General features: G+C 37.1%; 1 protein-coding gene across 2 annotated transcripts in view; it reads left to right on the forward strand.

The window, feature by feature from the left end:
- The window catches only part of OTOGL (otogelin like), an 83763-nt gene that overhangs the window by 41056 nt on the left and 21579 nt on the right, over nt 1-21128 (forward strand). The window contains exons 26-37 of one of the 2 annotated variants that reach the window (XM_085537683.1): nt 2108-2242; nt 2716-2862; nt 4004-4123; nt 6608-6724; nt 9413-9569; nt 9701-9727; nt 13351-13518; nt 14881-15159; nt 15523-15640; nt 17154-17233; nt 18171-18431; nt 20107-21005. In XM_085537683.1, coding sequence (XP_085393809.1) covers nt 2108-2242; nt 2716-2862; nt 4004-4123; nt 6608-6724; nt 9413-9569; nt 9701-9727; nt 13351-13518; nt 14881-15159; nt 15523-15640; nt 17154-17233; nt 18171-18431; nt 20107-21005 — 2508 coding nt within the window. Of the gene's footprint in view, nt 1-2107; nt 2243-2715; nt 2863-4003; nt 4124-6607; nt 6725-9412; nt 9570-9700; nt 9728-13350; nt 13519-14880; nt 15160-15522; nt 15641-17153; nt 17234-18170; nt 18432-20106; nt 21006-21128 lie in introns of those variants that run through there. The other variant, XR_014942672.1, reaches the window with a different exon arrangement.

Raw genomic sequence — 21128 nt, forward strand, 5'->3', positions numbered from 1 at the left:
GTGTATTTCCCAAAAAGGTAGTGACCAATTTTATTCTGAGTGCAGCCTAAAGCAATTTCATAACAGGACAGATGAAGTTCACTCTGCCCTAAAGCTTCCACTGCTTTTAAACTGATCTTCACTGCTGAGTGGTGAAGAGCTACTGTCTTATAGCCCTTAACACTGGCATCTTGTCCTTACCTAACCCACCTTAACTGCTGTTTTGCTAACGCACACAACCCACCTGTTTCTTAAACCCAGGTGTTATTGTAACATAAAGCTTGCTAGCAGTTTCCTGTACCTTATGCTCATTGCATGCGTTTGTAGAGTCTTCCATTGCCAGCCAACAGTACCCTCTGGCTTGTGAACCATGCAAAGTTGTAGCACTTTGGCATGGCAAAAAAAATTCCTCCACACTTTGTCTTTTTTTCTTTCTACTTTTTTTTTTTTTTTTTTTCCAGATTGAAAGTGTTCTTTAAAACAGCCTTGCCACCTTGACTTTTATTGGGGGAAAAAGAAAAACAAAAAACAAGCTGCTTCCTCCAACAGGAATATTTTCTGTATGCAGTTTTTCTCACTGGTGAGAAATGATTGCTGATATGCTTTTTAACTCTTGAGCTCTGATAAGCACAGAATGAATAAGTAGTCAGGGGTGTGCTCCCTGTGCCTAACGGGGATACACTGAAGCTCTGGGGAGAGGTGCTGAGGGAGCAAACTAGGGCAGCAATCCCTCCTGTTGTGGATGAGTGGAGACCTCCAAGCACACTGCTTGGAGCCAGGAGGAGGTCTCAGAACTGGCTAGCTGTTGAGACACGATGTTTTCATTTGCCCAGTGTTCCCATTAGCATCTGCAATTAGTTCTAGCTAGTCATGTTCTCAGAGAGGGCTTAAGGGAGGGTGGGAGTGAAAAGAGAAGTTAAACACTGTTCTGTTTTTAGAAATACCCAAGTGTCTCCTATGGGACTGCATGACTCAGAGTTCATACGCAGAGCTTGCCACCTCCAGGATTTTTATTTCATATCTGTCACAAGTCTCTAATGACTGTAGGACTGAATTTGATTGAAAATTAAGCTGTTTTCAGAAGCACTGTTACTGACATATTAATGTTATGAACATACCTCTCTCATGTCTTGTGCGTAGTTACTGCATCTTGTTGACTTGCAAGTGTTGGTACAGAAGTGAAATAAAAGAGGGAAAAAATGAAATGATGAGTGTAACTCAAATTTATTTTTATTAGTAAAAGTGTTATCAGCTCTGCTGGTCTCATTTGTTCCAGTGCCAGTCTTAGCACGGGTAATTACAGGGTGCATGTGTGTTTCTCTTAGGGTATGAAGGAAACTCAGAAGCTGCAGGTGAATGAACAGATATGTTGAGTGAGATTGCAAAAGCAATTTTATGTACTCAGAATGCAAAATTAATTTGCAATCTGAACAGCCAATAGAGATGGGCTTGGGAGAGCATGGCTTATATTTGAATGTGAGATGCCAGCACTCCAGTAAATCAATAGACAACAGAGAAAATGATACTTCTAAATGTTAAAAAACCGAACAGTTATTAAAATGCCCACGCACAAACAAATTATCAGCAGAAACGTTTCCCTGCTCCAATGAGCATAACTCACGGGTTTCTGAATTTTGATGGATGGTTGTAGAAAAAAAATGTTTTATCTACTACTGACAGATGGAAGGTTTCTTGGCTTTGGGAGTATGAACTGCTAGATCTTAAGTACCTTGGTCCAAAAATAAAACTCTTTTAATAACATGTCTCAATTTTGACAACCATACTGTGCAGTAAGTCTTGGATTCTACATTTAAGCATGTTTTACAAAACTAAACCAGACCCTTATTTTAGAGGTAGATCATCCTATGAGTTTGTGAAGTCCTTAGAAAAGGATCTCACTCTTAGATGCAGTAGTTCTTTCTGTTTAACTCCAAAGTCTGAGTTTGTTGAGGGTACAGCTTGGAATTTAAAACACAGTTCCTTGATTGTTTTTTTCTTGAATTTAATTTCAAAGATATGAAAACATTAAGTTGTTTATCTTATTTGATGAGGAGGCTGGAATAAATATGCAGGAACAAAGCGCAGTTGAATCTGTAAGTAAAATGATGATTTCTTCTTCATGTTGCAGAGCACAGATAACTCAAATATATCCATAATTGCTCAGAACAAAAAGTGCTTTGATAATGATATTGTTTGCTCGAAGAATATTTTCATCGCTGTTGGAGACTCTGAGATTTATTTTAGTGAACTTTCTGAGAAGCAGGTTAGTTATTTTCGTTCTTTTTTTGGGTTGCCTTTCAAGATAACTATTCTGAAGTTATGACTGTAAAGGAACATATTTTTGGAAAATATCTCCCAGTCTGTGTTGATGCAGTGTAAGTGCCTGGGCCTGGATAAAGCATCAACTCCCAGGAAAAAATAGTGTTTTTTTCACTGTTTTCTTCAAGTTCTTTTTTGTCATACAAAGAAGACTGATCTAGAACCTCAGGGAGTCAAACCGTGCTGAGATTTGTTTTTCAACATTTTGTTTTGAAAGTTAAACCGAAGTACGTAATCAAAGTAAACCTGAATGATCCAAAAGACAGGATTAAACATTTCTAGTAATAGTATTAATTCAGTTATACAGTGCAGATAAAGCATGCTTTTGTATACACTTTATATTACCAATTGGCTGTACACTGTGGTAGAATTACTTTACTAGGTTTTAATGAATATATATATTTTTTTTTTGGCCAGAGTACCTTGAGGGGACAGGAAAACAAATCTAAGTATCAGCTTTGGGTGGCTGGATATTATACTGTGATACACTTTCCGGAACTGGATATTACAATTCTGTGGGATAAGAAAACCATGATGCATGTTAAAGTTGGACCTCAATGGAAGGTGAGCCAAAATAAAAACCTGACATATTATGTAGTTCTCAGTGTCGTTAGTGTGATATCTTCAGTAATTGCTGTGATTACCTTTTCTTCTTGACTAGCTTTCCTAACGATACAGCGATTCAACAGCTGCTAGCATTTTCCTGGCAAGATGACTGAGAATGTGATCTAGTGACTGGAGTCCTAAAGGGAAAGGGGTAGTTCCTATGTGTGTGTTTATTGCTCCACACATTGTAACCGTGAAGGTGTACAGTGACTGAACTTTGACTCTATGTTAAGGAGTGGGGAAAGAGGATTAGATTTGAGTTACCTCACATATTTTCTCAGTTTCTGAGAACAGTAGTAATGAATCTGCAGTAAATACATTGCTCTCAGTGTAGAAGAGGGCTGGTAACACAACACAGGTTGTATTAGGCTAACGGTAGAACTGAACCCTGAGTTGCAGATGAGGCTGCTGAGATGAGCAGTTGATGTTTCTTGAGTATAAATTAAAAAGAAAAAACAAAAAAAAGAAAGGAGATACAGGAAAGGATCTAGACAAGAACTGACATTTACACCACATAAGTATACTGTGACAGTGTTAAGGGCATGATGCAGGGAAGAATATGAGGCTCTTTCTCTTGCCAGTTGCTCTTTATTCATTCTCTACATCAACATCTGCCGTTGTGCATCTGTGACTCAGTCTCTGGGTCCTGATGTAGTAACTTTATAGGCAAATTCAGTAATTACATCCCTGCTTCACCACTGCAGTGATTTCATGAATTGAGAGGAAGCTCTTTTCTGTAAAAGAAATGAAAATGAAAGGGCTTCATGCTAGAAAAAAATTATAAATCAGATATTTTGGAGTCAATGACAATGTTTCAGTAACCATTTGCTCTCATTTTAAAGCAACATCATTGTAGGCTTTTGTCCCTATGGGCAGAAAATACTTACTTTGCTGATTTATCAGCCATCAATATAGATAAAGAACAAATATATCTTTTATTCTGTTTTACAGAATAATAAGCAGGGGGCTTACGTCTACAAGTTGCATATGTGGGCACAGACACAGAGTTTCATTCACCTTCTTCAGCTTAAGAATATTGTAGTCCAAACTGATTATTACTAGTAGGATATGTAAAAAATACATCCTTTTTCTCATTTAGGGTAAATTGGCAGGTTTGTGCGGAAATTTTGACAAATACACTTCAAACGACCTGACTACTTCAAACAACATGGAGGTGAGGAATGCACAGGTATTTGGAGACAGCTGGGTGTTAGGACAGGTAAGTCCTATGTCCAGTAAAAAATTAAAATAAAAAGCCAATAATTCTAATTTATAAATGAATACAGTACGAGTATATGAAATATAGGGATTTTCTGAATTCTGAGTCATCATACATATTAGAACTTTTATGTCTGTAACAAACATATACTAAATTTAGATGAAACCATCCAATATTTTCAGGTAAAAATACACTGATCCCTAAATAAAATAGTTATTATAGCTGTCTGGATTTCAATTTTCTACAGATTTTGTAGAATCATAGAATATTCTCAGTTAAAAGGAACCTATGAGAATTGCCAACTTCAGCCTTTGGCTCCATGCAGAACCACCCAAAATTTAGTTTGCTTTTGACATATAGGATCAGTCCAGTTTTAAAATCAATTGTCATTTGTCTGATCTTGGAAGCATAGGGATATTGAAAGTAAACAGGATCTGAACACTGGAGAAAAAAAGATGGTCATCAGCCCCATGAGGCTGCCTGCTTACATGCAAGTGCATGAGGGACTTTCTGTGCAGCAAGTAGTTAAAATTCATCAGTCTACAGAAGATAAGCTGAGGAAATTATAAAACTTAGCTTGAAAAAGCATCAGGCATAATCCATAGTGGAAAGTAGATTTCAGAGGAGGGAGGAAGCTGTAGTGTGGATACTGCAACCGGGTTTTGTAAAACACAAGAATTATTTTATTCATATGTGCTAAGAAGAAGAAAGATCTTATTGCCTCATGAACTTGCTAATAAATCAGTATTTGCAAAACATTTCATTGGGATATCTGAAAGACACAGTTTTTAATCTGTTCTCTCCCTTACTCAGAGCAGGAAATTGAACCAATATCTCTAACCTCATGAAAGAATACGATATCACTTCTGCTTTCGAAGAAAGCCTTTTAGGTTTATCTCTCTCAATCTCCCCTTTTTGGATCTATTCTACACTTCATAAAATGTTTAAGTTGTGTGAGCAAGCAAAAGAGATGTGCTTGTAGTTCTCCTGCTCATCTAGAAGGTGGTACATCAAGTACATAAATACTTTATATGAAGTGTAATATTATCAATAAAAGAGAACAAAAGCAATACTCTTGAATGTTCTGTAGGATCGTAGAAGGACTAGGTTTGGCCTCAAAAGGACAGAAAGAGTTGTGGTCTCCTATCACTTAACAGAGGACTGGAAATGTTGTCTTTGTGACCAGAGCCAGTGTTGGCAGGGTATGAGGAAGGGTCCCAGAGATGAGCTCTGTTCATACACTTCCCTTTAAAAAGCATACTTGTAGAAGCAAGTGTAACAGGAATGCTTTTGATTTTATTCTGTAAAAATCTTGGGGTTCTCTTTCTGCTTTCTATCCCATAATGTATTACTTTAAATTTTCAGATCAGTGGCTTCTTGTGCAGTGTTTGCACACCTTGAATCCTACAATGAACTTTGAGGATGTTACAACCTTTGCTTAAGCAACCCAGACTTGCACTTGCTCTTTGTAGCCACACATTTTTGTAAAACCTCATGTAATCTTCCTGTCCCCAAGGCTGCCAGAACACTGAGGGCCTGAATTCAGTGTTGGCCTAGCAGGCAGCCTGTACTTAGCCAGGCTTGGCACTGAATCTGCCTTCACAGTAGGTTGTTAGGGCACTTTTCAGAAAGGACCTCTGGCCCTTGCAGAGATGTATCTTGGTCATCTTTTCTGCATGGTAAACACTGGAAAAGCATAATTGGTACTTGTCGGCATAGAACCTGACAACTCAGCTGCTGGGGAATATGCTGCCATTGGCACAGTGAGAAATGGGATGAGTGCAGGGTTTCTTGCTGCCAGGAGCACATCCCCACACAGCATCATCAGAGTAACCCAATGCTGTGTGTGGGTCTCTCACTGCTGCCTCCTGAGCTCCTCTGTTGTAGCAAGGGAGTATGCTTTTGGTTGAAATTATGTTCTTAGAGCTAAGTGCCATTTGGTTATATTTTTCTATCCACTTGTTTTTCTTCTTGAAGAGAGACTTAAAGAGAGGGAATTATATCTCAGACACTTTTGAGTTATCACGATGAACTTTGACTCATTTTTTATGTGTTGCTCTCTTCCTACAACTGCTTTATTTGAACTTACAGGGCTACAGCCATCTGTAGTGTGCCTCCATTTAAAGTCAGTACAAAACCACCAGGGATGGATTTGGACCATGTATTTGTTTGTGATGTTACAGTTGGTTGCTCTGGTAATGATTATAATGTGTCACAAAGAAAACATTTTGTCTTAATGTGCTGAGCAGACAGCAGGAACATTTTAGTACTTCAGAACAAAACACAAAGATTCTGTTTTGTGCAAATGTTTTCAATTATAAAAACAGATCAGGGAAAGGGGAAGATAAAGAAAATAGCATGTAAACATTATTCTAGTTTTTGCAGTACGCAAGTATTGAATTGTATTATGAATATAGTGTACTTGAACCCATGGCAAATGCATCTTTTTATAAAATGACTGTGTCGTTTTTGTTTGCTTTTGAGTGCAAGAGCCCAAATGAAACACTAAGACCATGCGAGGTACATCAGAGCAAGTTCCCTTATGCCAAAAAGGAATGCTCTATTTTGTACAGTGATGTTTTCGCACCTTGTCGCAATGTGGTAAGTTTATTAAATAAGACAGTTTTGCTCTCATGTAGGAAAATATTAAAATTCCAACAATTAATTTCTTCTTGCCATTCCTCTCTGTCTGAGTGCCATAGAGAACAGTAAGAAGAGCCCTGCAACTGTGTGTGTGGGCTGTGTTTGTGCAGAGCTCCTTGTTCCTTTCAGAAGTGGAGCCTAAATATTATAGCGGTAACTGGGAGTCATGAGTTAGTAGACGGGATAATCAGAGTTCTGTTCTCTTTTGGTTTTGTTTATATTTTTGATTTATATAGGTAATGTGATTTTTAAGGTTTTTGTGTATATTGTGGATTTTTAAAGTAAGCATTCATGTAGCGTGTCTCCAGCTTATCTAAAATTGTTTTATTTAGATGACTGTCCTGCAAAATACATAAAGAACTGTGAGAAAGTGAGATTTCAACTTCAGAGATACAGTATTTTTTTTAAAAAGGCCAACATCTTATTATTAGCTTTGGATCAAAACTCTGCAACACAGTGTGTCTACTCCTTACCTGGCTGAGCATGGAACTTGAGTTACAAGTCTGTCCTTAAGCTCAGCCTAGACAAGACAGGGACAACAATAATTCGTGTGGGAATCTTTTTCCCTTTGGAGTCCACCCTTTACCAGTGCAATATGTGCTCCGTGTATCTATGTCTCTTTCTGGTTTGAGCCTCCCAAAGGTATTCAGTTATTGGAGGCGCTTCTTAACACATGTGCAAGCAAGAACCACTATGATATTTTGCTTCATTCTCCTGTTTTCTTCATGAATATCAACACTAAATGAGATTCGTAGATGTCGCAGCTGAATCTCCTGACTTTCAGGACTGAAGTTTCATATTAACATGGTCAGGAATTTGCCTGAAGAGGAGGTTGCAGTAGCTTAACCCAGGAGATTTATTGATGTTGACTTTGGTTACTATGTAAAGAATTTTTTGAGCATGTGCCTGAGAACACAGTGATGAGTGTATTTTCAAAGTGGAAAGTAATAAATAAAAATGAACTTTTGTGAGTTTTTAAGGAGCTATATTACAATAACTCAAAGGAAGATGTTTTCCATTCCATTCTTTATCTTACCTATTAAAATTTTCAGGTATTATGCCGAGAATTTAGCACACTAATATCAAGAAATTCATGTCAGGTGCAAAAGAAGACTTTTAATTCATTTTTAGTTATTTTCATACACACATATCCATCTTGAGATAGCCTGTAAATACCTGGATATCTTCCAGGTATTTTTACAACCTATTCATGAACTTGTGAAAATACTGCTCTTCTACCATTGAGAGGTGCAGTGACCTCTCAAAGATACCTGTCTGGCTACTCCCTACACAAGCAGGTGCCAAGGGGAAAAAATAAAAATTACAAAAAAAAAACACCACAAAACACAATAAAGCAGTAAAATAAGCACAGCTGGACTCTGGTAGGCTAGGAGTAATAGAAGGTGTAGGGGTGGGTCTTGTAGTGGTTAGAGCAGCACTCTTGCAGAATCCCTCCTGCTGTGTGGGTGGTGTAGGATGCTCTTGTACATCGAGACAAGCTCCTGCCCTGGGACTTTGAGCCTCAGAGTTCAGCCCAGGCTGGAAAATCCAGTTTTAAGAGGGACACAATTTTGCATCCCTGGCTGGAAAGGACTTACGGACTGCAGTACTCAGATGAGCATTGAATTCAGCAGCTGAAGAATGAAAAGAAAAATTTCCATAGCTCTTGAACTCAAAAGGAGCTTCAGTCCGAGTCTCCCAGATTGTCATGATAAGGTGCTGCAGATGGAAGAAAGGATGAAATCTGAAGCTACTGTGCTGTTTAGTAATTTCTGCAAAGGTGCTATAGCCATTTTCAATGGCTCATGTCCCCACTCCAGTGGTATCTCTGTTTCTAAAATTAGAAAAAAGAATGAAAGTAAAATGGCATCTCTCTCCAAGCACTAAAGGCAGAACAGTCATCTTATCTCTGTCAGCATCCAGCAACTGCCAGGTGAGAAGCTGTCTCAGTGTTAGATAGTGCTGCCTTGTTGCTGTGACGGTGTTTGTGTAATCTGATGAGTGCCACTGGGATGCTCTACAGCTGAGACAGATTAGAGTCTATAAACAAATTCAAACTGAAGAAAAACATTGTTTGAAAGATTCAATGTGTTGAATGAGAACAGGTTTTTTTTGGATATCTTGCTCAACATTAAATAAATAGCCTATCTAAACCTGAGAAGTCAGCATCTCTGTCTTAATTCGAGGGATTTTAGAATGGGGAAGTGAGTACCTCAGCTAATGAAGATTTGAAGGCTAAGTATGTTGTAAAATGTCAGATGTGTGCTTAAGCTTGCTTCCCCTGACCAAGGGCCCCAGTCAAATTATTGTGTTAAGTACTCAATAATCAGAGTTGCAGCTCTGATTTTATTGTTCTTCATGCAAAGCTAACAGGATGGCTATAGGTGGCAGCATTTGCCTTATGAAAACATATAACTGTCTTCATCATGCTCTTTAGAGTCAATGAACAGCAAGAATGTGGACAGTCTTACTTGATAAAAGGAATTGATTAAAATTTTCCTTTTGTCTGTAACATAGGTACAAAATCTTAGTAAATGCCACATTTTTGTGTTGAATTCTTTCAGTTGATCCTTCCTTGCATCTTTCTGCTGGAAATGGTGCAACACGAATCAAGTCATGTGCCCCTCCCCACCTTCTTTTTTCCAGATTGATGTGACTTCTTTTGTCAAGAACTGTCATACAGACACGTGTAACTGCAATCTTGGTGGGGACTGCGAGTGTTTGTGTACCAGTATTGCAGCTTATGCCCACAAGTGCTGCCAGCATGGAGCGGTGATTCACTGGAGATCTCCTTCACTCTGTGGTATGTACATGGGATGGCCTCACATCACAGTCCAACCAGAGAAAGGGAGTGGGTATATTTGACCCCAGAAGATAAGAGTGATTTCTGTTTTACTTTATAATAACAACATTCTTGTTTCCTTTTTCTTTTAGCTTATGACTGTGAATATTATAATCAAGGTATGTAGTGCATAATATTACTTTCATTCCTCCTAGCATTTATTATTGTTGAATACCCTTAACTCTGCTAGCATGCTACCTAGTTATGTGCTAGAAACAAATCTGTACTCCCTGATTCCAACAACAAATCTGTATTTATAAAGCATTTATATCCATCCACTTAAAAAAAATATATAACCATCCACTTAAAAAAAAATAATTTCCTACAGTAGCCATTCTAGTGTATGGAAGGTATCTTTGACATACTTTCTATCATCTTTCTTCTGTGCTATGCTATATTTATCTTTCCCCAATATAGTTTGTTTTTCTTTTAAAAAGTGAAACCCAAGCAATACTTTTCTTATACTGCTTAATTCTGGCTAATCATGAAAAACGTATGCTGTGGTAGTATCTCTCTTTAGCTGGTTAGAAGGGATTTTTTGTATTCTTGATTTAGATATGTGAGTTCAGTGTGCTCTGTATGTTAAGCAAAGCAAGTTTCCTTGGATCTTTCTGCTCTATGTCCAGAGACAGGGGGAGTATGGAAACTAACATCTTTCTTGTAAGTAAAGCCATGCATCTGGCATCTTAGAGAAAACATGATATGATGCACACAGAAAGCAACCCTCCTTGTAGCTTGTGCTGAGAAGAGACTCTGTAAGATGCAGCAGTGTTGGCAGTCATCTCATTTCTGTGCTCCCATTCCCTATGGTAGGATTGCTTAGTCACTATTGCTTGGTCTCACTGGACCTTCAGATCAAATTAGAAAGGAGAGGTGACAAATATATCATTAGCCACATATTCATTTCTTTTTTAATATCATTATGTCACTATACTGACTATTTTTGCAGCCTTTTCCTCTGCTTAGTCAGAGGCCATAAAATACCACTGAAGGTAAGTGTGTATGAACACATCTCTTGCATTCTTGAGTTCCACAGGATGAGTCTGCAGAAAAATACTTTTTGCCATTGCCTGTGTTTGTTGGCTCAGTACAGTACCTATCAGAAAAAGGTAAAATATGTGAAAACTAGATGTTGCATATGAGCTGTCATAACATGAACTATTTGTTTGATGATTTGGGAAGCCCATCATTACTGTTAATTATTTTCGTTTTGTAATTACATATTATTAATCAATTAGTAATCAGTCAGGACACACACATGTTCCCTTTTCCTTTTATTAAGACTCTTTCAAAAATAAGATGTCAAGATTATTCAAAACATCTTGTGTTTTGAATTGTATCTGTGTTATATGATTTCCAATGACAAAACGATTTCCATTCTGTTCTGCTACGCATATCAAAATGTGTTTATTTTCTGTGCAATATCCCATGTATTTCTTGGGCGTTGTCCCATGTAAATAAAAACAGGCAATCTCACAATAAGGGATTTTAATATTAACACATTGTACAACTTACAAGGTTATACATGGTTATTAACATCTGCATTCTCTCCTCACTGAACTAGTTGTCTATGGTGCAAAACTTAAGTCTTCTCAAGAATGAATTGTGTAGACATACTGAATTTCTGATGATACTAAGTTTAATCTTTATAATAATTATAATAAATAATATTTAGTATTTTTTTAGTAGCAGTCTGCTACTAAGAAAACTTCCTCTGTTATGGCTCATTACTGCTTTTGCTGAAATTACGGGGAAAGGAAATATGTTAATATGTAGAGGTAAACATCCAGTGATTAAGGATGAAGACACTGTAATTGACTTGTCACTTATATAAGAAGGAGTCACTTTGTGACAAGCTTGCAAACTTCCTAAGCATGTGAGCTCCAGCATAATTTCAGTATAAAAGCAGTATTTATTTTCTTGCAGTGTTCTTCAGAAAGTAGTGTTTAAGTTCTAGTGGAGCCAAATCTCATTATTATGAGATATATATATATCCCTCTTGAAAGTCATACTGGAGAGAGCTGTGCTACACTATGAAGGCGATACATTTTTTCCCCCCCCACTAGGATTAAAGGATTAAAAGCCTTCACAAAAATTACAGATCTTGTTTATTACTCACTCAAGGCAAGATTTTAGAAGTACGCTGCTCTTGGTTCTTTAACTGGAGTATAGTGACAAGGACTCATGCTGTTATATCTGGATATAACCCTGTTGACCTTTCCAGCCCAGCATAAATACCTTTAGGACTTTTTTATAGGATGTCTAGGGCATGGTTGGGCCACCAGCATTCTGGCAGCAGTACTGGCTGAAGTTGTCACTGCTGTATTGGCATGAACTTTTGGATGACTGTTTGCTGAACCAGACTGGAGAATTTAGCTGGTTATTTCTCAGTACGATCAGTTTACTGCCGAAGCACTTAGGATGTCATAATAAATGGGGCAGCAGAGGAACAGAAGCAAGTGTTTTGTGGGAAGAAATGAACTAGGCAACTCCTATAGCAAGACTGCTACCAAAAGTTCAATCACACTCTTATAATTTAAAATCTTTTTTTATTCTTCCTTTTTTTTCTCCCCCCCCCCCCTTCCTTCCTTTCTTTCTTTCTTTCTTTCTTTCTTTCTTTCTTTCTTTCTTTCTTTCTTTCTTTCTTTCTTTCTTTCTTTCTTTCTTTCTTTCTTTCTTTCTTTCTTTCTTTCTTTCTTTCTTCCTTCCTTCCTTCCTTCCTTCCTTCCTTCCTTCCTTCCTTCCTTCCTTCCTTCCTTCCTTCCTTCCTTCCTTCCTTCCTTCCTTCCTTCCTTCCTTCCTTCCTTCCTTCCTTCCTTCCTTCCTTCCTTCCTTCCTTCCTTCCTTCCTTCCTTCCTTCCTTCCTTCCTTCCTTCCTTCCTTCCTTCCTTCCTTCCTTCCTTCCTTCCTTCCTTCCTTCCTTCCTTCCTTCCTTCCTTCCTTCCTTCCTTCCTTCCTTCCTTCCTTCCTTCCTTCCTTCCTTCCTTCCTTCCTTCCTTCCTTCCTTCCTTCCTTCCTTCCTTCCTTCCTTCCTTCCTTCCTTCCTTCCTTCCTTCCTTCCTTCCTTCCTTCCTTCCTTCCTTCCTTCCTTCCTTCCTTCCTTCCTTCCTTCCTTCCTTCCTTCCTTCCTTCCTTCCTCCCTTCCTCCCTTCCTCCCTTCCTCCCTTCCTCCCTCCCTTCCTCCCTCCCTTCCTCCCTCCCTTCCTCCCTCCCTCCCTTCCTCCCTTCCTCCCTTCCTCCCTTCCTCCCTTCCTCCCTTCCTCCCTTCCTCCCTTCCTCCCTTCCTCCCTTCCTTCCTTCCTTCCTTCCTTCTTTCCTTTTTTTTTTTTTTTTTTTAATAGCTTTGTAGATCTTAGAATACCTTTAGTGTCTTGGAAAATAATATTAAAGGAGCAGTTCTGATCTTCCAAAGTATAGAAATAAGGAAATTAAAAGCTAAATACTATACAAAGTCACTCCAGATAGCTTTCTTGTACAAGTTGTTTTTTCAGAATAACTACCCACATTTTTTTAATGCTCACTCTGTATCTGTTGTATTCTGGAAATCAAGCAAAAAGGAAGGGAGTGCCTTAAATACATAAATACAGGCCAACTTCAACATAACACCTTGAGCCACTGAGTTGCAGTTCAAAATGTATTTGATTCCAGGTAAGGTGAATGTGTAAAGCAATATTTTGGCTCAAATTTTGTACGCTATGCAAGTAGAACTGTTTATTTTTCTGTTTGATTCTTTTTCCCTTAGGTCTTGGTGAAGGGCCATATATTATGGCAAGTACTGGAGAAAATGATACAATTTTGGGAGCTAATATTTCCAGTAGACAGATATTTCCCATGCCTAGAAATACAGCAAACGGAAATGTGTTTTTCAGTTTCATGATAACTCCGGGTCTTTTCAAAGATAAAGATTTATGTAAGTCTTCTCAATATTTTTGTGAATGTTTACACTTATTTTTCAAACCACCTGAATGATTCTTGCTGCATATTCTAAATCTAAAATTGTATAGATATTTTTAGTTATTGGAGTAAGGATGAAGTGTTCTGTTTTTGAGGAGGAATACTGGTCTTTGGAGGAAAAGAATTGGAAAATCCAGCTGTCAGCTGTAAAGCTGGCTTCTCAAAAAACTGTTTTTGAAATGTTTAAAATGGAAATGAATAGAATTCTAGCTTTAGAAAAATGTAATTAGATTGCAAAACTGGAAACTGAAAAACAAGTATCAATTTTGAAACAAGGAATATTTTGTTCTCCAGTGAAATAATTTTTTCCCTATCTATTCTACTTTTTGGTGACTTTCAGTGCATCATAAAATGTGAAAATTAGTACAACCAGTTGTTTAAGTCTTTTTTCTTCTACATACATTTTCTGTTCTTCACAAAGATTGAGCCTGTGCCATTGAAATCAATACAAACTTTCTCATTTCTCATTTTTCTCTGTAGTAAAAAATGTAATTTGTTGAAACTGTGTTTCGATTAGCTTTGGACAATTTGTCATGTACAAATTAGATCTATTATGATTTTTAAAAAACAATGTATATTACATGGAAATGCCAGTTCAGACTTGTCCAATTAGCTAAGCAATGTGAAGTACAAGTAAAATATTCATTATATATGTGTAGTACACAAGTTTTCTTATCTGTGAAGGTCAGGATAGTGTTCATGCAGAATAAAAGTACTTCCAGATTTATTCAAGGCAACAACAAAATCTAAAGTCAGCCCCTTTTCAAGTTCTTAGGTACTCAGAGAATTTTCTTCATTTTCAGCATGACAAGTGTGTTCAGTCTTTATTTAGCTGCAGATATTCTTGATGTATTGCTGGATATGACTGCGTGTAAAAATATGCCAGATATCAAGATGAATTCAAGCAAATTTTTACAAAATTTGTGTGATGTTAGTTACTAAAGAAATTTACAGTTGAAATATCAGACATTTGTCCAAATCTAAGCAAAACAGCCCCAATTTGAGAAAACCCCAAAACTGAGACTACTTATGAATGATTCTGAAGCCTAGTAGTAATCTGAATGTACTGTTTATTTGATTAGCCCTCTGGCAAGCTCAGCATTATGTGATCATATGAAATTTCCTTTAGACTCTGCATTTCTAATGTTTCTATCTTATAGAGAACTGTTCTTTGTTAGTTGTGGGTTTTGTTTGTTTGTTTCCCTGTTATACAGCTATTTTAAGGAGCCACATAATCAATATATAGCTTGAATCTGACTTTCAGATGGTTTTCTCTGAGAAGCTTACAAGTAATGGTTTACTTTTTCTTTTGTGGAAGCTCTCTCCCTTGTTTCCCTTGAGTCTGCTGAGAGACCAAACTACTTTCTGTGTGTACATGCTGATGAGACTGTTGGATTGGAGCAATGGCAGGCAAGTGCCTCCTTCCAAAGACGAGCCACCTTCTTCCACCACCAAGGCCTCTGGAGTCCAGGGCTCAGTGCCTTTGAGCTATACAGTAAAAAAGGCTTTTTCATCATTCTCACATCATCTGGTGTTAAAGTGGCAAAGTACGATGATTCAGAAGAATTCAAACATATGAGTAGCCTTACTATTGAAGGTAAATTCTGCATAATCCCCATGAATAAGTATGGGTTCTTCTGCTTGCCTTTGGAGCACTTCTCTTGTGTCAACAACAGCAAATAGCATTTTAAATTTCTCTTCTTTTTGTTTAAACAAAATATGCTGTGTAAAATGAGTAGCTTTTTCTATCTTTTATGTTTTGATGTCTTTTACCTTGTTTGAAGTACTTATTCAAATGGCATAAATGAATGAAATCTCACCTATAAAAGCTCCTGAGAATTTCTATTCTTAGTTTTCTGTTTTTACATTTTTCTGTAATTACCAAGATATAGAAAAGACTATACATTTATGGTTTATTGACATAACAGTCAGTAAATAATGCCTTTTTCTTCCCTTTCAGAACTCAGTGCATCTGTGCCTTACAGGAAGATGTGTGAATGGAGATATGAATCTTGTGCTAATCCTTGCTTTAAAACATGTAGTGATCCTGAAGGAACAGCATGTAAATTCCTTCCTCCGTAAGTCAAATTAAGCTCAGTATTACTACTACGTTATTTTATGTATTGTATGTTTTCCAACAATTACTGCAGCAGCAATATCCATTTATTTTACTTACCCAGAGTTCAACAACGCTTAGAAGTATTGTGGAAACCTCTTACTCTCCATGTTATGTATTACTTTTGCATGTGATCTTTTGACAGAAGTAGGAGTAAGAATAAAAAGGGTTGTATTTAGCTTAGGGGATTAACTTCTGGCAGTGCTATGTAGAAATGTATTAACTGAAATGAAGGCTATTCCCTTCAATGCCTATGACATATTCATGTATGAAACCAGTATCTCATGATGCTGTAACTGAATTAATCGTCACGGAGTTTGTATGCCTGAGGCAAAAGCCTGGAACAATTTAAAGGGTGAGTGACGCCCTCTCCTGTGAGTGAGTGGAATTTTACACTAAGATGTTGAAGGATTTCACACTATTTATGATAGCTTGTTTCTTAGTCCTAGTAATAAGGATTCTGGTTTCCAGGGATTCCTGGCTTCTATGAAACCAAAATTCTTATAAACAAACAAAAAGAAATGGTGTCTCAAAAATAAAAAATAAATAAATTAAAGTAAAAAAAGACAAAATATGTTGAAAAAGAATTAATATTTTGAATTTCAAATTACCTACCTATTCATATGCAGCCCGTGATTAGGATTATTACTAATATTTATTACTACTAATATTAATTTTCTGTCATGGTATTCTTAGATTTTTCCATATTAGCACAGCAGTTTTGGCTCAGGGGAGACTTTGTTGCTCTTTACAACTACCTGAAAGGAGACTGTGGTGGGGTGGGGGTTAGCCTCTTCTTCTGTAACAAGGGGATAGTGACAGGACAAGAGGTAATGGCCTCAGGTTGCATCAGGGGAGGTTCAGAATGGATATTTGGAAAAATTTCTTCTAAGAAAGAGTGGTGAGGCACTGGAACAGGTTACCCGGGAAAGTGATGTAGTCACCATGGAGGGGTTTAAGGAAAGGACATGGGTAGTACCTAGGGACATGGTTTTGTGGGCAGTACTGGTGGTAGGTGGGTGGCTGGGCTAGATGATCTTAGAGGCCTTTTCCAACTTTAATGATGCTGTGATTCTAAATATCTTTATATTATTTATCTCATTGAAATATCAGAAATGAATATAGACAGAAGTATTGTAAGTGAAGACAGAAGTATTGTAAGTGAAGTTTTTGGTCCTCTTGGAAACCGTTCAGCATAGGCACCTGAATTCCATTGGAGTGGGGAAGCAGAATGCTCCAAAGCTGTCATGCTCATCAGTATGTGAAAAGAATTGATGATTAAAAATTAGAAATAGAATTGTATTGTCTTATTCACCTTAAAATGACTCCAGAAATGTTTTCATCATTGCACTGGAAAGTTCTCTGAAATCTGATGGGAAAATCATTCAAATATCTTATTTTTCCAAACTGAAATAACTTAAAATTGATTTGTATTTCTAGTGTGGCTTTAGAATTAACTACACAATATTTTAAAGGGTTGAAGGATGCTTGCCATATTGTCCCAAAAACATGATCCTTGATGAGGTCACGCTTAAATGTGTTTACCCAGAAGACTGTAAGTATATGTTATGCTATTGATCTAATCTTATAAATTATTCTATGGATCCTTTGAGGTTTTAATCAGACATATTTTGCTTTTATTTTCAATCACCTTTTAAATCACATGCTTTAACAGAATATCCTTCTTTCAAGAGCCTTCTGGGACATGGGCTCTATTTCCAGTCATTCAAAATTCATCTTCTACATTCAAACGAGGCATAGCTAAAGTTGAGTTATTTTATTTCTCTAATACTTTACAAAATTCAGTATTTGTGATGATGTTATACTCACCTCAACTGTGATTTGACTATATAACTACTAATGTGTCAAGTGCATATGGAAGATTGCAAATGGAAAAAATATTGCTATGGTGAAAAGTCCAGACTTTTCAGTTGGTGAGCCACCATTAATAAATTCAGGACACCTATTTCATAATTCCTGCTGTGTGAAGTTACCACATTATTTGGTTATTTTGGGGATACTATGTTCTTTTAACATAAAAATTGCATTTTAATACTGTATTTCTAATGTACAATTGAATTAATTGCATTTTTATTTTTGCTAGTATGAAGTTATGCGGCCTTCCAAAAAGATAAAAGAGGATAAAAACTATAATTTTTTAATTCCTAATATTTTGCCATTTTAGATTCAATGAATTTTCCATATAATTCTCTTACTTCAAAACTATTCTGCAAATAATTCAAGTTCTGCAAATTCAAGGTTGTAAGTAATAATAAAAATATGCAATAATAAAAATATTTGCAAACAAAATTAGAAAACTTCTTGAGAGTTGAGCTCCTCAAAGCCATCAGGCAACCTGAAACCATTGCTAACTTATCTTTTCAGCAAAATTATGCTATGATTTCCTAATCTTTAAATAGGACTTGTGTCAAGATAGATGTTGATATTTTTCTTTACCATAAAACACAGTGAAATGTGTCATTTCCTTTTAGGCATACGTGTGAAACCTACGGAATCAACATCCAGAACAAAACCTTCGTTGTTAATCTCTCAACCACTTGCTACCACAGAGAGATTTCCTAAGACGTCTCCTGTGCATGTAACTTCAGGAACTGATTCATCTGGTATTGATGTGACAGTCAAAATTACTATGAAGACAAACACCACTTTAGCAAGGATGAATATGTCAGCGCAGTCTGTTACAGACTTGTACTCACTGGAAGATGCCACCTATTCAGCATATTCACTTCCAAGTATAGTGGAAACTTCTGATGTACCTCACAGCACTGCAAGTCCTTCTGTCCTTTCCAAACTCATCTCTTCAACAGATTTTCCAGCTGCTTTTCAAGCCTCAGCCATCACACAGTATACTGTCAATTCTAATGCATCTACAACTTTACCTATTCCAATAGCAACTTCAACAACCTTACTCAGTAGAATTTCTCTTCCAACATATTCTATATTATTAACACCCAATTCCCTTGCTGTAGTTCCATTTCCACTTGAAGTATCAACCACTAAGCAAGGAACTCTTCCCTCTGCCTCAACACTTTAACTTCCAAACCATCTTTTGACACTTCTGAGCTGCCAGCAGGAACTGTGAAGAGTAAGAGTCCTTCAGAAAGTTATTCTAAGGAAGAAGCAGTATTTTCTGAATTTTCTTTGCCTGCTTGGATGGCTGGCAAAGATACTTTCACAAGACTCATATTTCTTCTAGGTTCACAGCTGATGCTAAGTACACCTACCCCTACTGCATCTACTTTATCTGTTAGAACTATGTCTGGTGTTGGTCCACTAACACCCTTTTCTGCATTGACTTCAGTTGCTCATCAAAGTTCTAAAACAACTAGATTTGCTGGCTTTGAGATCAGTTTTCTTCAATTAATGACAGCTTCATGGTCTGAAACAGCTAAACCCCTGTCTAAAACTTCTCTGGTACCACTAAATACAAGTTCTCTAGTTTTTCTCTGAAGCCATTTTTATCTTCAGTAGAAATTTCAGTGACTGTTCTCAAGCAGGCTTCTCCATTAAGGAAAGGCAGTATTTCTACTGCTCTGTCCATAATGACTGTGTTTAACTCAAATAGTGTCTCAGATCCTATAACCACTTCTCCTAGTCCTCTGTAACACATCAAGTATCTATAGCAGTACATTCCATGATAAACTCCCTGTAACCTCCCAAAACTATGGGAGATGTCACTTTTCTCTCAAAGCATATTTATAAAGAACCTTCTACTTCAACATCTTTAATAGTAATTCATACAGTATTTGATACTATGTTTATAGCAAGCTCAAGATCAATAGAAAATATATAGATATTGCAAACTGATTCCTTTTCACAGCTGTTCACCTCTAAAAAGCCAAGAAAGTCTACCAGCTCTAGTCTTCCTTCCTAGGACACTGGTACTACCTCTGAACACTATGTTGATAGTCACTGCAAAAATTACAGAGGACCTAAGCAGTCCACACACAGAACTGAAAATTACCCCATCACACTGACAGCAAGCACTTTCATTCCTGAAGATCCTTCTTTTACACTGCTATCATCTTTTTGAAACATCTTGCTATCATCATAGTCTGTGACTTCATGTACTACAGTCTGTACTGCAGTTTACTCACTGGTTCCCATATTCAGTTGAACATCACTGTTATCACAAAATATAATTGGTACCCAAGCACTAGTTTCATCTCCAGATACACAAGCCAGATCAATAAGTATAGTTGTAGACTTCGAATTTCTGTAGATTCTTTTACATTCATTTTAAACATCGGCTCTCCTACTTGCCTTTCAGCATCACTAAACACATCATTATACCACCCTCTTTACTAATGCCTAAAACTCTAGGGGTCTCTTTAGAGAACCAGTCCAATAGAGTGTCTATGTCATCACCTCCTCCTAAGAGTGCTCATATCTCTACTATTTCTCCAGGAAAACAGAGTTCTTCAGTAAGTTCTTCAGCAGAAGACGGAACAGTATCAGTCATATCAGCTGGAATCATCACTCAATCCACTACATCACTGATAGCGGATACAACAGTGAATGCTACATCCTTAAAAACACCTTATGCTTTTGCAAAAATACCATCTAGTTCTTCAGCCAGTGCATTAGTTGCCTCTGACACTACTGTAGACCCTAGGATTACTGCAAAAACCACTGTTGATTTTGCTGACTCAAAGTTTCATATGGCTTCAGCTTCAGTTCCTACTACCATAGAGATGTCTACATATGAGTCACACAAATCTTTACTTACATTTGCTCCATCTCGAGTTTCACAGAGCAGTAAAGAAATTCCAAAAACGGCTGTCCTGAAAATGAGTACCCCAAGCCCATTATCAAAAACAAAAAGTACCTCATTTACAGATTCAGAATTTAAATATGTAACCTCATTTGAAAGAACTGTAGGTATTTTAGAAAGCAGCCAGACTTCATATGTACAAAGAAATATAACCAAGGCAAAGTCGACAACAACTGAGAAATCTTTCCTACCTTATTTGACAGCTTCTGCAAGTCGGAGTTCACCTTTTTCAAGTGTAAGGATAACCTCAGCAAAAAATCTCTCAGATGTCCTGGATATCAAGACATCAGATTGGTCCAAAATCCTAACACAGACTACCATTAAACCTTATCTCAATTTAACAGAACACACAGAACTACAAGATCGAACTTTAATAGATTTATCTCAGTCTAGTGGTGAAATGGCTCTGTCTTCTTCCCCCATGGAAACACAAACTTCTCTGGCAAGCACAGACACAGTGACAACTATAGCTGACAAAACTTTGTTCGGCACAGTGATGCATACGCCGATGTCTTCATCTTCTGAATGTGTGGTATGATCACTTTATGATCACTAATATGTGTATGTATAATATAAAATACATATTCCTTTTCAGTCTGATTTATTATGTCATGCATGTTACACCCGAGGTTTTAAATATCTCCTATTTTTCTTT

This window comes from Coturnix japonica, chromosome 1, assembly GCF_054131305.1.
Source record: "Coturnix japonica strain WE chromosome 1, WE-NBRP24, whole genome shotgun sequence".
Lineage (NCBI taxonomy): Eukaryota > Metazoa > Chordata > Aves > Galliformes > Phasianidae > Coturnix > Coturnix japonica.